Raw genomic sequence first — 15162 nt, 5'->3', positions numbered from 1 at the left:
TCGAGATGATCTTTCTTTGTGTCTTCATATAGGCTAATCGCTTTTTCTTTAAACATGAAAAATTCAATCTATAAAAGAATTAAATTCAAAAATTCAATCTCTAAACTGGTAAAACAGAGTTATAGCGAGTTGTGATAGCATTATAGTGAGACACAGGTTATAATATAAGAACAGCATTATAGCGAATCAGCGTAAAGCAAACCGCGTTATAACAAGGGCCTACTGTAATTATTTTCCATGTAGTCTAGATATGTCTGTTTAGAAACCTTAAAAACTGACAATCCATTTTGTCATCACTTTTTGGTCAAGGCAGGCATAACTTATTCCACATTTATCTATCTTTATTGCAAAAGATGTAACCCTTCCCCCTACAACAGAGTCTTCAAATAAAAAAAAAACACATAAGAAAGGCACCTGAGGTGGATGTGATCTATCCAATTATATTAAGGGAAGCAGCAAAGGAAATAAGCAAACCCTTACACATAATTATGAGAGCATTCTTGGATTTAGGGGAAGTCCCTGCGGGCTGGAGATGTGCAAATGTATCCCCCAATTCACAAAGGGATTTCGAAGGGTGGCATGAATAATTACAGACCTGTTAGTTTAACCTCTGTTTTGAGGGAAAATAATGGCATCAATGGTTAAAGAAGTAATGCAGGACCATCTAGACAAGACTGCAGTTATACTTCAGATACAGCATGAGTTTGTTAAGGGGAAGTCTTGTCTAACCAATCTGATAGGTTACTATCATGCAGTGGAAAGGAACTGGATGCAAACAATAATTTTGACATCATATACTTGGATTTCAGGAATGCTTTTGATACTGTTACACATAAAAGACTGCTGTACAAACTGGAGCAATGTAGCATTAAGGGCAAGTTACTGCTCTGGATAAAGGTATGATTAAGTGGAAAGAAACAGAGAGTGGTAATCAATGGGCACCACTCTTTGTGGACTAATGTTATTAGTGGAGTTCCCTGGCATTTGGTGTTGGGTGCATTGCTGTTTTTCTATATACATCAATGATACTGATGAAGGCATAAAAGGCTTAATGTCTAAGTCTGCATGAAAGTTGGCAGAGTGGTTAATAACAGTAACGTTGGTATTCTACTGCAACAGGACCTAGAAAAAGTTAGGCAGATGGGCTGAGAAATGGCAGTTGAAGTTTAAAATTGTCAAATGCAAATACAAAAGCAGCAGTAAACTTGGAGTAATGAACCAAGTTGTACTGCACTCAGGTTAATGAAAAAGACCTGGTGGGTCTTTTTCATTAACAATAAACAATTAAGAATTGTGCAGTCAGGTATGAAGTTCTCTGAGAAGTGCAGACAGGCAGCCAGAGAAACTCATGGGGATTTGTCAATGATATACAGGAATTTTCGTAACAGAGATAAGGAGGTTATTTCTGGAGTACTGTGTACAAGTCTGGAGGCCTCATTTTAGGAAGGATGTAGAGCTGCTGAATGAGTACAAAGGAGTGCTTTTAACAAGAAAGGCTTCAGTTCTACAAACTGCAGTGTCTGGAGAACAGCTCAATCAGATCACCTTACAGGTGATCTGATTCAGCTGTTTAAAGCTTTGAATGGATTGAGTAAGCTCATTGCTGATAAGATTCTTCCTCTTGCTTGGACTATGCACATAAATTCAAATTGAGGAAGGACAGTTGCAGAAGCTTGCTTTTAGCCAGTGGGTGATTGATTGCTGTTGTTGTGGAAGTTAATAGTTTAAACAAATTTAAGGAAGAACTAGACAAACTATTGGAAGGAATAGATAGGTGAAATGGGAAGTGCTTTTTTTTACTTTTTTTTTTTTGGCTGATGCTGTATAAGCTTGCTTTCTTGCATCATTTTCCACTACTAATGCTAAAAACTACAACACTTGCCACACTCTATACATCTGGAAAAATGAAGGGACTCATTAGCTGGAGTAGAATTATCATAAAGAGTAACCTTGGAATATATGCCACAGAGGCTATACATGCAATGAATGCATGCCTAATAGGAGAATTGCATGCAGCCATTCCTGCCTCAGTTGTACAATCTTATGCAGAACTCTTACTCACTCTTAATAATAACTGTTAAGGTAAATATATAATTATAACTGGTATTAATGATTATAATATTATATTAAAGATTATTAATTAGCATTGTAGTCAATAAAATATTAACTATAACAGGATGATCCTTTTTAAAATATCATACACAAATTATACATCAGAATTGCATACTAATTAAAGTAAAACAACTTATAAACTAATTATCTAATTGAAAATTTAATCACAGTTACATAATCAGTACAATTACGTAAAATCTCAAGTTTATCTTAAAACAAAGAAATTAAAGCCTCAGTAAAATTTACCAAAACCTTGCCCACATAAGCAAATGTCCTCTGCCAGATTCTCTCTTATTTTGAATTCATCTAATGCTAAAATTATATGAAAATATTTCTACTAATAAAAAGGATTCGGGATATAACAAGGAAATAATAATGAGGAGCTTTCTGAAAAATGGGCATAAACTTTTTAAACTACCCACAAATCACTTTACTATACAAATCATGTAATTCAGTGACCACAGTAATTCAGGTTTTTAATTGTTATCCCATTTCTCTACTTGAAAATTTAGCACTTCCCACTTCAGTCTGTTCAGATTAATGAAAAATTACCTCAAAGTGATGAAATTAAAAAGTGAGTATGGATGAACTGTGGCTGGAAACATATCATGTGGACTGCTAAAAATACACAATAAATATTCTGGAAGACCAATATACAAAGTGCATAAAGTAAAAGTTGCATTACAGAGATCACATGAAAAAATAAAACTTTTGCTACTGCCTTTCACAGAGTAGGCTAAGTTATTTATCCTTATATTATAATGGGTCCCTAGACTCAAGTGTCCTCCCATCCAAGAAGACTGGAGATATGCAAATGTTTAAAATTTATAAATAGGGTTCTAAGGGAACAATGGATAATTATAGACCTGTAAATTTAATATTCTATGACAAAGATTAAAGATGTGTGATTAAATACATACCGCAGTAACATTTGGGTGGGAATGGAATTATATCAAGAAATACATTGTGGATTTATTAAAGTCAGGTCTAATTAACCTGACTAGTACATGCTGTCATAAAAATCAGCATACAAAAAAAAAATAATAATAATAATTTTAATGTAGTATATTTCGACTTTAGTAAGCCTTTTGACACAGTTCTACAGAATGCTAGTTGTTCAAATCAGAACTGCATAACAATGAATAAAATAATGGTTAAATGTATGAAGGCAGAAGATGTTTATAACTGGCTACTGCTCCAGGTAAAATCACAAGTTGGGTTGACCAGAGCTAAAACCACCGTTTTCCAAAATAAATAGACCTTTATAAATTAACACACACACACACAGCTGCTTATTGTGATAATTTCAGGACATAATTGATAATAATCAAATAAATCGCAGCTGTTCAGCATTGTTTATTGATGCAGAGTGGAAATGTATACATAAAAAGGTGGAATTGAACAGAAAGAAAGGAACACAAAAAAAATCGAACAAAACGAAATATTTTAATTGTTCACTATTTCTTTGGGAAAGTCATCAATATAAATGAAATTGTCATAACATTTCTGAAAATCTATACTGAAAATCATAAAAATCCATAAAAAACAAAAATCCATCCATAAAAACAAATATTAAAAAATATTAAATATTTAATATTTTTAATATGATATTAAGAATGTGTAATGTATAATATTAAAAGAGTTAATGTTCTGCTGTAAAACAGTCAGATTAGTAGTAGTACAGATATAGTACTTTCTTTCATTGTGTAATGACAACCATACGAACTGTACGAAGCAACAGCATTAAGTAAGTGAATACACATGTCAGAATTCAAGAACAAATTTCGATGTTACATAATGATTTCCACTGCACATGTCACTAAACTGTGATATGGCAAAAAAAGTGATAAATTAAAACACTGATTACAATAAATGTTGTTTTTTATATATACATGTATATATATAATCCAATTAATCCAAAATTAAATTATTATATTTTCTATTATTATAATTATTATTATATTAAATTATAAATTATTATATTATATATTTTCAGTTCAACTATTGTTCTGTCAGTGGTGTGGTTTGGCCATGCAAGTACTAGGCTTTCTGTTTTATTATTTTTCACTGTCTAAGGACCACCACTATGCAAATCTATGGCATCGGCAGTCTGATCTTAGTATCATTACATCGTTGCATGGATTTGTTTAGCATTCAAAATGCAGTGATTCCCTGCCTATTATTGGCCTCGTGGTCCTCTGTCGAGATGGGGCATAATGGTCAGTTTATTTTATTTCATTTTATTAATTGGTCATGTAACGTTGTCTACATTTCCACCTTAGTGAGATTTCACATATATTCAGAAATGGGTGCCTTCAGGGGGGCGCCGCTAAATTTCTTTTAATTGGCTTAATTTTCTAAATTATTTTAGAAACGTTGTTTCAACACTACCCTCTTCTTCTTTATCCCCCCCCCCATATATATTTTTCTGTTATTGTTATGTTATTTTATTTGGTTAAGTTCTTTTTCACTCTACTGGTTTGCCATGCTACTGGCAAATATCTTATTTTAATATATGAAAAATAATAAATGAATAGGCCCTGGGCATTTAAGATAACCGAGTTTAGGCTAGCTTAAAGACCAGTAATGTATTAACCATAATACCTATGAGTAGAAAACACCCGTAATTAAGAAAATAAACACAATAAACCACAATAGAAAGATAAAATAATAATATGTACTCTGTTCGTACCCGGGCATTGCTAAAACAGCTACCGGGACAACAGAAAAATCTAGAAATAATTTAAAGAAAAACCACTATAAAAGTATATTAAAAGTAAAATACAACATAAATTATCATATTACTAAAGAATAATAATATATATATATATATATATATATATATATTAGTATATGTCTGGTTGGGACTTCATAAAAGTGATATTATCCACAATTACAATAAACAGCATGCACTGTTCTTCAATTATATTTAATCCCGAATATGAAAATAAAATATGCTACATACATGGATTAGTGGGATGTTTGTCCTTATTTTGTTAAAAAAGTGCTTTATAAAAACAACACATGCCTCCCAAAAAAAACATATGGGGAATGCTCACACTTTGGGAACATCTGATCTAGACAAATTTAATTAATTCAAAAAGAATGACAATTAAAATATAATACTAGTAGATGTAAGGTTCAGCATTTGAGTAATAGCAATCCCAATCATCTTATTACTCGAAAAACTGCAAAGCATTTGATGATTAAAAAGACTTGGTAATAATGCAGAATCCAATATGAAGATCTCCCAATAAAGCAGCCTTTCTGCAATGTTGAAGACTGCTAGAGCACCACATGTGCTTTACCTGTAACATACAGGAATTTTACTAGCATGGAAAAGAGGTAATTATTATATTATACACAGCCTAACTGAGGCCATACTTTGAATATTGTATACAGATTTAAAATTTCAGTTTCAAAAAGAATACAGATCTTGGTAAATGTGCAGTTAAGAAAACCAAAGTTAGAAAGCGGCATAAAGAGGCATTGCTATAAACAGATATCAGTTCTACAAGTTGCCATCTTGAAACCTGCATGGGACTCGATTGAGGTATTTAATGGTTTGAAAGGCTCGAGGAAATTAAGTACAGGAACCCCCTGACTTACGTAATACTCGACTTATGGAAATTTGACTTTACATTTTTGCCAGCTAGTGCAAACTGGGAAATATGGAAATGTAATTTGCATCCGTAGGGATAAATGGAAGTATTGTGAAAATATCGCAATGTGAACCCAATAACATAGGTTTTTTTTTTTTTTTTTTGTTTTTTTTTTAATTCGTTCCAAGTCCTTGGAAGTTGAAAAAAGTATAGTGCAATTTCCATTTATAATGGAAATTGCACTATACTTTCATCGTTATCATATGTTCCATTATAAGAATCAATTTTGAATGCCTTGTGATATTTTTTTAAAGCATGTTTCTGGAGGTCACAACCATAAAACAATAAAAACAATTGCACTTTCCAGTTTATTAGGCTTTTCTGTTAGTGCATTTAATCATAAAAGGGTAGTAAACTCGATCTTATTGCATTTGGGTTATTACCGATAACTGCAATTGTGTGGGTTAATACCGATAATTTCAAATGTGTGGGTTAATACCGATAATTTCAATTGTGTGGGTTAATACCGATAATTTCAATTGTGTGGGTTTTTACGCTATTATGGTGAAATGTGTTCCCCTTCACTGAAATCTTCAATCATATAAAAAACCAATTTTCAGAAACTTCTCTTCATTCCTATTTACATATTACAATGATGAAGGGAAAGCGACCAACGAAAAGTGAAAGTGGTGTTAGTGCCAGGAAACAAAACAAAACTGATTTAGAAATGAAGATGATTAATTAAGAAGCAGGACAAAGTTTGTCATCTATTGCAAGGGAATTTGGTCTCGCTGCTTCAACAGTGAATACTATTTTACTAAAGGACACTAATGACAGTATGCTGCTGCAACAGGATCTAGAAAGGTTGAGCAGATGGGCTGAGGGGTAGCAAATGCAGTTTAACATTGACAAATGTAAAGTACTACATATGGGAAGCAGTAACCCCAGAGTAATGTATCAGCTCTGTGGTATACACCGACAGTGGTAGAGAACGAAAAGGACCTGGGCATAATTGTGAAGGCAGATATGAAATTTTCTGAGCAGTGCAGACAGTCTGCAAGAGTAGCTCATGGAGTCTTGTCAGTGATATACAGGAATTTTTCTAGAAGGGAAAAGGAGGTGATTATCCCCTTGTATAAGGTAATGGTCAGGCCACACCTTGAGTACTGTATACAGGTCTGGAGGCCTTATTTTAAGAAGGATGTAGAGCTGTTGGAATGAGTACAGAGAAGGATAACAAGATTAGTGAATGGAACAAAGGGGTGCTCTTATGAAGAAAGGCTTAAGTTTTGCAAATTACAGTGTCTGGAGACTAGGCACCTGCGAGGTGATCTGATTGAGGTGTATAAAGTCTTGATGGTTTGAGCATGCACAATGCTGATGGGATTGTTCCTCTTGCTCAGAATAATCACCTGAGAGGGCATAAATTGAAATTGAGGAAAGACAAATGTAGGACAGATGTGTGGAAGTTTGCCTTTAGCCAGTGGGTAGTTGGTTGGTGGAACAGACATCCATCTTTTGTTGTGGAAGTTGATAGCCTAAATAAATTTAAGGCTGAGCTGGGCAGGTATTTGGAACGAATGGAGGGGTGAAATGGGTGTGTGTTTTTTTTTCCGGCTGATGCTGCATAAGCTTGCTTTCTTGCATCATATGCCTCTACTAATGCTAATGTTTTCACTAAATTTTCATTGCTTGCCAGTCCAAACAGATGTTTGGACTGGCTTTAAAAAGTTCAGAAAACTAGGCTGCAATATGAGTGTAAGGTACACTTCCAAAAAAATTTAAGCAGTTTAAGTGTAGAACACAGGGAAAAGATTCCATCAAGATATAAAAGAAATGGAAAAAGGTAAAAAGGGGAATGGAATGTCAATATGATGGCCGACTGCTGCTGGATGTTAAAAAGGAGAAAGCTGTCAAAACTATCTGCCTGAGGAAGTCATAAAGGCACAAGTTTAACACAGTGTAGTGCATAAGAAATCCAATTTGAAACCATCTATGCTTGACAGGAGGATGTAGTCTTTCATATTTCTGTTTCTTATATATTTTATCATTATTTTATATAAAATAACCTATTTTTAAAAATCTGTAAAACATAAAATAAACCAGAAGCACCTCCACCAATATTTTCATTTGCCAAACATTCTGACAGGATAGGGCAAATTGAGTAACTTTCAAATTTTACATTAAAAATGTAGTTCAGATTTCTTATCAACAGGAAAACATCAGAGAACTTTTCTTAAAATGCAGCCTGGTATTATCAGTTAATGCACATCAGATATTTTTCAAGGGAACCAGTCAGATCTCTTATGACTACCACTGGGTTAAGCCTTACCACATTGTATTAATTTGCATTTATTTATACAGTCCATTCCGGTTATTTGGGACACATCGGGACTAGTGCATTTTGGCCCGATTAAGCGGCTGCCCCAATTATCCGAAATTTCACGTAAATAGTTAAAAATTTCACGTAATTAGTTCACTGTACAATCAAATTCAATTAATTACTATTTTTTTTATTATTATTTTTTTATCTTTTTTATTTTATTTATTTTTTTTATTATTTATTTATTTTATTTTATTTTTTTTTTTAGGCCCTTGCCACTGAAATCTTAGGAAATTAGGTGGTAGGGCCTGCCAGAGTACTTACTTCTAATGCGATCCCTCTATGCCTGACCTGCCTCCTCGGGGCTAAGTATGGGCAACGGGGGTCCCACTAGGGGCCCAACGGCTAAAAGGTCATAGGAACAACACAACATGACACTACACTTTTTAAAATCTCTGGCCTTCACAGTGTTCTGTGTTTCACAAACAGAGTACACAACACGGAGATGGGGGGAAACCCCTGGGGCCGTTAGACAATGAACACTTTACAATTTGTACAATCAAATCACGTTACGACGAACTCAACATAGTAAAGTACCGTTCACTATACAATGTACAGTAAGGGTCGGTCATTGTGATCATGTTTGTGAATTGAATTTAAATTTTATTAAACAGCGATTCTAATTAGCGAAAATAGGAGGAATATTATCCACAGGCTATAAAAGCAAAGATATATTAAGCACAAATTTACCCTTTATTACCTTACCAATTGAAAAATTAAATGATATGTGAAAATCGGAAGAATATACGTGATAATCGGAATAATTAATACGTACTGTAATAAGTACATACGAACTAGTTGACATTTCTGTTCACTGACATTTGTGGGTAGGGATTAAATTTTAAAACAGTAAAAAGATAAGCAATCAATAACAAAGAACACGGCACACACAAACTGCGAGTAACACGATACGCGCAAGTGAGAACCGAGTAACGAGTTACAAAGCTTTAAAAATACGAATAAAGAGATCTGAAAATTTATTTTTTTTTATATGATTGAAGATTCCATAGAAGTGTAAACACATTTTACCATAATAACCCACAGAATTCCAGCTGTCGGTATTATTGCAAATTCAGTAAGAGCGAGTTTACTATTCGTTTATGATAGATTTCACTAACAGAAAAGCCCAATAAACCGGTGACTGCTAATTGTTTTTATTGTTTTATGGTTGTGACCTCCAGAATTTCGACCGAAGCACGTGGTACCATCGGAGACAATCGTGGGGTAATCTCCAGTGCTGCGGTCTTCTGCCCCGATTAAACGGCATGCTGTCCCAATTAAGCGAAGTAAACCCTGGCTATTTTCTCGATTGGTTTCTGTTTTTTAAGATTTTCCCCAAATAAACGGCTGCCCCGATTAACCGGTGGCCCAAATAGCCGGAATCCACTGTATATACCAAATTGAGGAAAGACAGATGTAGGACACATACACACACTGAATGACAGCACATATTTCCTAAAAGTTTTGTGATTATATGGATTTTTCTAGTTATAATAATTGTAGAAAATGATGATAATCATTTTTTTAGTTATTGCTTGCCACTACCACTAAGCTCCGTAGCCGAGTGGGCAGGAGCGGGAGTGCAGTAGCACACGCTCTTTGAGTAGACCGGGGGGTTCAAGCCCCTGACTGCTGAATACGGTCAATCTGCCAGCCCGCACTGGACCAGCGAGGCAGATTATGGTCCATTTTTTTACCACTAAGCTGCTAACTGCATTTACCACAATGCCCATAAGCTAATCTCAAGTTACCCACATCAGTAGACTGAATATATAAATAGTATAAATTGCAGACAGTTGACAATGTTATCCATGTGAAGTACCATAGCAAATACATAGTTCACATAACTAAAATTAAACAGGAAAATAATAAATTTTCTTGCAACCAAAATTTTTATTATCATTAAAAAAAAAAAAAAAAAAAATTCTCACTTTTCCTCCAATGATAAGTCCAGCTGAAAAGTCATGATAAGCACCCACTTTTCGTAAAACTTCAAAAATCTGATATGCTAACTCTCTTGTGGGAGTAATAACTAAAGCTCCTAGGCCATCAAGCTGAGTAAAACGTTCCTGATATAAATGTTCTAGTACCTGGGAAAAAAAAAAAAAAAATTACAGGTTGGGGAATCAATAATAACAACAGAAAAATACAGGCTCAAGTATATAGAATAGCTAATTAGATAGTATGAATCAGAGCTGTAATACTCAATATGTTCTACGTTGATAATAATATTAGAAATTAATAAGAGGAGTTTACCTCAATATAGTATGTAGAACACTTCCGTATGATACCCTCCAGAAATTAAAACGGAAAAAACGAAAAAATCGACAACTTACCGGTACATTAAAGTAAAATATAAATAATTAAATAATCAATTTAACACAATTCAAAATCAATTTAAAACAATTAAAATTCAAATTAACGCAATCAAAAGAATCTAACGAAAATATTCAAAAGGAAAGAAAGGAAAATCGTTTTGAATATTTTCGTTAGATTCTTTTAATTGCGTTAATTTGAATTTTAATTGTTTTAAATTGATTTTGAATTGTGTTAAATTTAATTATTTATATTTTACTTTAATGTACCGGTAAGTTGTCGATTTTTTCGTTTTTTCCGTTTTAATTTCTGGAGGGTATCTTACGGAAGTGTTCTACGTACTATATTGAGGTAAACTCCTCTTATTAATTTCTAATAGAATAGCTAAATATTTACAATTTATATTGAATAAAGAATACATTCTTGAAAGTTCCAGTTCAAATGAGAAACACATCAACACTACAAATTGAGGCACCTCCATATTTTGGAAAAACAAGAATTTAAGAATTGAACAAGTGACCTTAATTTATTTAAATGGCTAGTTTCTATGCATTAGCATATGCATACAAAGCAAAACAACATCAGCCAAAAAAAAAAAAAAAAACACTTCCTATTTCACCCATCCATTCGCTCCAAAACTTTATACAGTTCTTTCTGGACATGAATGCATTATTCAAGTGTTGGTTTAATACTCTGGAGTTATACAGCCTATGACAGGGCAAATTCACTGTCTCAATAAGCTTCACGGTTTTTTTTTTGGTTTTTTTTAACATTAGTGCTGAACAGTTCTGATTCTAAGAGAATGGCTCAAAAAGAATGAGGTATAAGATACATAACAACCAGTCTTTTAAATGTTAAACCTGATGAATTATTTACAAGATTATTATATGCTGTTGTTAGTTTGCTTTTTATATAACTGGTCCACCCACCCACCCTTAGGAAAGAAAATAGAACAAGTACCACAACAACACCCATACAATACTTGCTTATTTCACTTATTTAATGCTTACTTCTATTTTAGAAGTAATGGTTCTACTGTTCCCGTCCAAAAACCTATCCAGCAGTCTGTTAATATATGGTTCTAGATATCTTGTACAATGGTGAACCATTCTTGTAAACACTGTGCAAATTTCCTAATTTAATCTAAAATTTAAATTTAAAGAATATATCAAAGTTCAACTATGTAAAAAGTTTAAAACTACATGGTCTGCCAAAATTAGTGTAGTGATTTTATATTTCCTTGAGTAATGATTTTTAAAATTTTTTTTTTCTAGTTAGTGAAATTTCAGAGAAATAAATGAAATTTCTATCATGGAGAGGTGGACAATACAACTGCATCCTGAAATGTCGCTAATGCTGTTCCTTCAGATTGTTTATCAGTGTGCGAGCCAAGGTTGTGAGAGAGCAGAATGGCAACAAGTTGGAAAACAATACTGAGCTTATGTGCCAGTGTTCTAGGCAGTCATCGTAAAATCAGTCTGAAAACATTTATAAGAACTTTGAATTATTGAAACAATTCCGAGACAATTTAAGGAGAAACATCTGAAGTGCTATTCTTACAGAGTACAACTTGTCAAGAGATTTACAGTTATTTGCAAGAGATCTGCTTGACTTCTTCATGGATGATCATCAAATTTTATAACTGATAGTACACAATGAATTACATTTTCATTTAAATAATTTCTTGAATATATAATTATCAATTATGGGCCACAGAAAATACATATACAAATACATTGTATCCCAAGAGTGTGACTGTGATGTGGTGTGGAATTAAGAGCACAGTAAACTGGCAGTGCTGCCTTAACCTCTGAACTAAATGCAGTTCCTCCCTAAGGTATTCAGGTGTTTATATGCAAAATATGTTTAATGCCCTTTTCCTTTTTGTGAATTTTGAAACCTACCAATCTAATAACATTCAAAATTCTGATGAATTAGATAAATATTGGGTGGTTATAAAATTAGTTTCCCTATTCAGGAGACCCTAGTGTCAAAACGATTAGAGACAGCACTGTGAAAATCGGTGGGTATGTCATTTAGGGGTTGGGGAAGCAATTTGTAGATAAAGAAAATTAGTTCACACTTCTGCCAACAGGGGATAAATTAGCACTGTAAACATGAGATGGAATACTTAACTCAGGATTAGATTTTAAAATCAGAACTTAGAAATCTACAGATAGTGTTCTGTGCTTTCCTTCACTTGAGATGACATTCTGAAAACGGAGGACTGCATGCAAAACAGTTTCGCAGAGCATCTCATTGGGGATGTTGGCAACATGCTGTTTAATGCTTGCTTTAAAATCGACAAGTGTCTGTATGCCACCACAGTAAACTCTGTCTTTCAGGTATCCCCATAGCCAGAGATCACAGGGATTGAGATCGGGCTGGCCAGAACTGTAGAAACTCTCTAGAAATGATGAGATCATTTCCGAATGTTGAACGGAGCAGTTCCTTCACTCGTTGACCAACATGGGGAGGGGCACCATCTTGTATGAACACTACGGTCTCCAAGCATTACCTTTCTTGCAGAGCAGGAATAATGTGATCTCTTAGAAGAACACAGTACCATGCACTAGTTACTGTACACCTTACATGGCCATGAGGTGTACTCTTCAAAGAAAAATGGTCCAATTATAAACTCAGCTGTGAATCCACACTGTAACGTTTGGACTTTGTAGTGGTCTTTCATGCACAGCAGATGGATGAGAAGTTCCCCATACAGTCGGTCCTCGTATAACACGTGTTTGCATTAACACGAATTCGATCATGCACGATTTATAAATAGGGGAACGTTATCTTATATAACACGAACCGAATTCGCTTATACACGATTCGCCTTTGTGTTTACAAGAAATGGCAGTCGAATGCGGAATCACCCCAACTGAACGCAACACGATAGCAATGAAGAAGAGTCTGAAAATGTATTTATGTGTTTTATATCAGTGAAGGGGAAACACATTTCACCATAATAACGTAAAAACCAACACAATTCCAGCTATTGATATAATCGCAAATGCAATTAGATGGAGTTTACTACCAGTTTATAACAGATTCCACTAGCAGAAACGCAACTGGAAATTGTTTTTATTGTTTTATGGTAGTAACCCCCAGAAATGTGCTTTAGTAAAATGTGAGGTGTTAATTAATAGTGTATTTCGGCCTTTACGGTGTTGTTTATTCAGTTGCTACACGCGCGCAGCTTTGTTTCTGTGTATCAAGCGTGCCACCTCGTTTGTAATTGTGCTTTATTCCCTAAAAATTAGTAAAATACTTAAAAGGAAGCGTCCTGGCTAAGACACTGCAGATTCAGAGAGAAAAAAAAAGAAGCAATATCGATAAACAGAGGTGGACTGGGTCAAAAATTCTTACCCGGGAAAATTTGTAGTGGCCTCATACTACGGTTTATGGCCAAAATCACACCGGCCTCCGGCCCACCGTGGTTTCCCCCGTAAGGCTTATGGCCAGTCCTCTTCTGTCGATAGAGAAAAAATACGAAATTGTGAAACGCTTTGAGCGAAATTAAAGACCATGTGATATTGCACGTGCTACAGACCTAAATGAGGCAACGCGGAGAATTACAAAGAATGCAGAGAAAATAAAAACAACTTTCATAGCGGGAACAACTCAAAGTGTAATTAAAATCCATTAGATTAAGACACAAGAATTGGAAGAGATGGAACGGCTGTCATCTCTTTGGATAGAAAATCAAACAAAAAGCAAGTTTGCTTACGATAGAAGCAAAAGCATTAGCAATATTTTATTACGACTTACGTATTATAAAATACGTAAGTATTTTATTACGACTATTTTATTTAATATAATAAATTTTTTAATACGAATAAAATACGTATTTTATCCGTAAAAAATACTAAAAATACTTTATTATAATATAATATTATTTTTATTACGTATTTTAATCGTTATAAAATACTTACGTATTTTATAACGATTAAAATTACCCGATTATTTATTGTGTTTGGTAATGTTTTGGTTCCAAATGTGTGTTCAATCTTGGGTGGTCGGCACCTAACCCCACTTTTCCCATAGGGCCTGTTGTTTATATTGCACGATTTTGCATTGCACGAGGATTTCTAGGAACGCAACTATCGTGCTATACGAGGACAGACTGTATTTGGCAGTTTTGTGCATTTACAGCACCATGAAGAGTGAAATGTGCCTCATCACACCAAATGATCATTTGAGACCATGTATCGTCAAGTTCCATATGAGCCAGACATCATAGAACAAAGTCTATTCGTTGTTGCTGATCACAAGACTTTAGTTCTTGCACTACTGAATTTTGCACGGGAATCAGCATAAAATTATTCAAAGCACTTTACATACAGTAGACCAAGGAAGGTTCAAGTCTCTTGGCACACCTCTGGCACTACTGCCAGCTAGTTCTGACCACTGCAGCCGCCACTTCATCCACTACCTCCGTTCTGATAAATGGTCACCCCCTGCCTGAAATTACACCTAACTCCCCAGCACTTTAAATTTCTTTATTAGTTTTTGAAACCCCACTGATGTAAAAGGTCCTTTACACAAACCTTTGAGTTTCCGATATTCACATAGTGCTTCATTAGCGTTATTATTATTCTGGTAGGACAGTTTTACTAAAAGAACACATTCCTCTTTTGTTGTTGTTATTTGGTTTTTAGGAGCATTAGCAACTAACACCATATTGCTCCGGGGATACGCGGTGGTCATTCCCTGACCTTTCCATATTCTCCGTATTCTGTGGTCATG

The 15162-nt window shown here is 34.3% G+C and overlaps 1 protein-coding gene across 2 annotated transcripts in view; it reads right to left on the bottom strand.

Annotated features, from left to right (window-relative positions):
- Positions 1-15162, bottom strand: part of LOC150080972 (putative ATP-dependent RNA helicase DDX10) — a 274251-nt gene that overhangs the window by 178369 nt on the left and 80720 nt on the right. For both annotated transcript variants that reach the window (XM_090381935.1, XM_090381936.1), the window contains exon 4: positions 10029-10187. In XM_090381935.1, the coding sequence (XP_090238061.1) occupies positions 10029-10187 (159 nt within the window). The remainder of the gene's footprint in view (positions 1-10028; positions 10188-15162) is intronic.

Source organism: Mastigoproctus giganteus, chromosome 9, assembly GCF_048544385.1.
Source record: "Mastigoproctus giganteus isolate SK-2022 chromosome 9, ASM4854438v1, whole genome shotgun sequence".
Taxonomy (NCBI): Eukaryota; Metazoa; Arthropoda; class Arachnida; order Uropygi; family Thelyphonidae; genus Mastigoproctus; species Mastigoproctus giganteus.
This window is presented reverse-complemented; position numbering and strand designations above follow the sequence as displayed.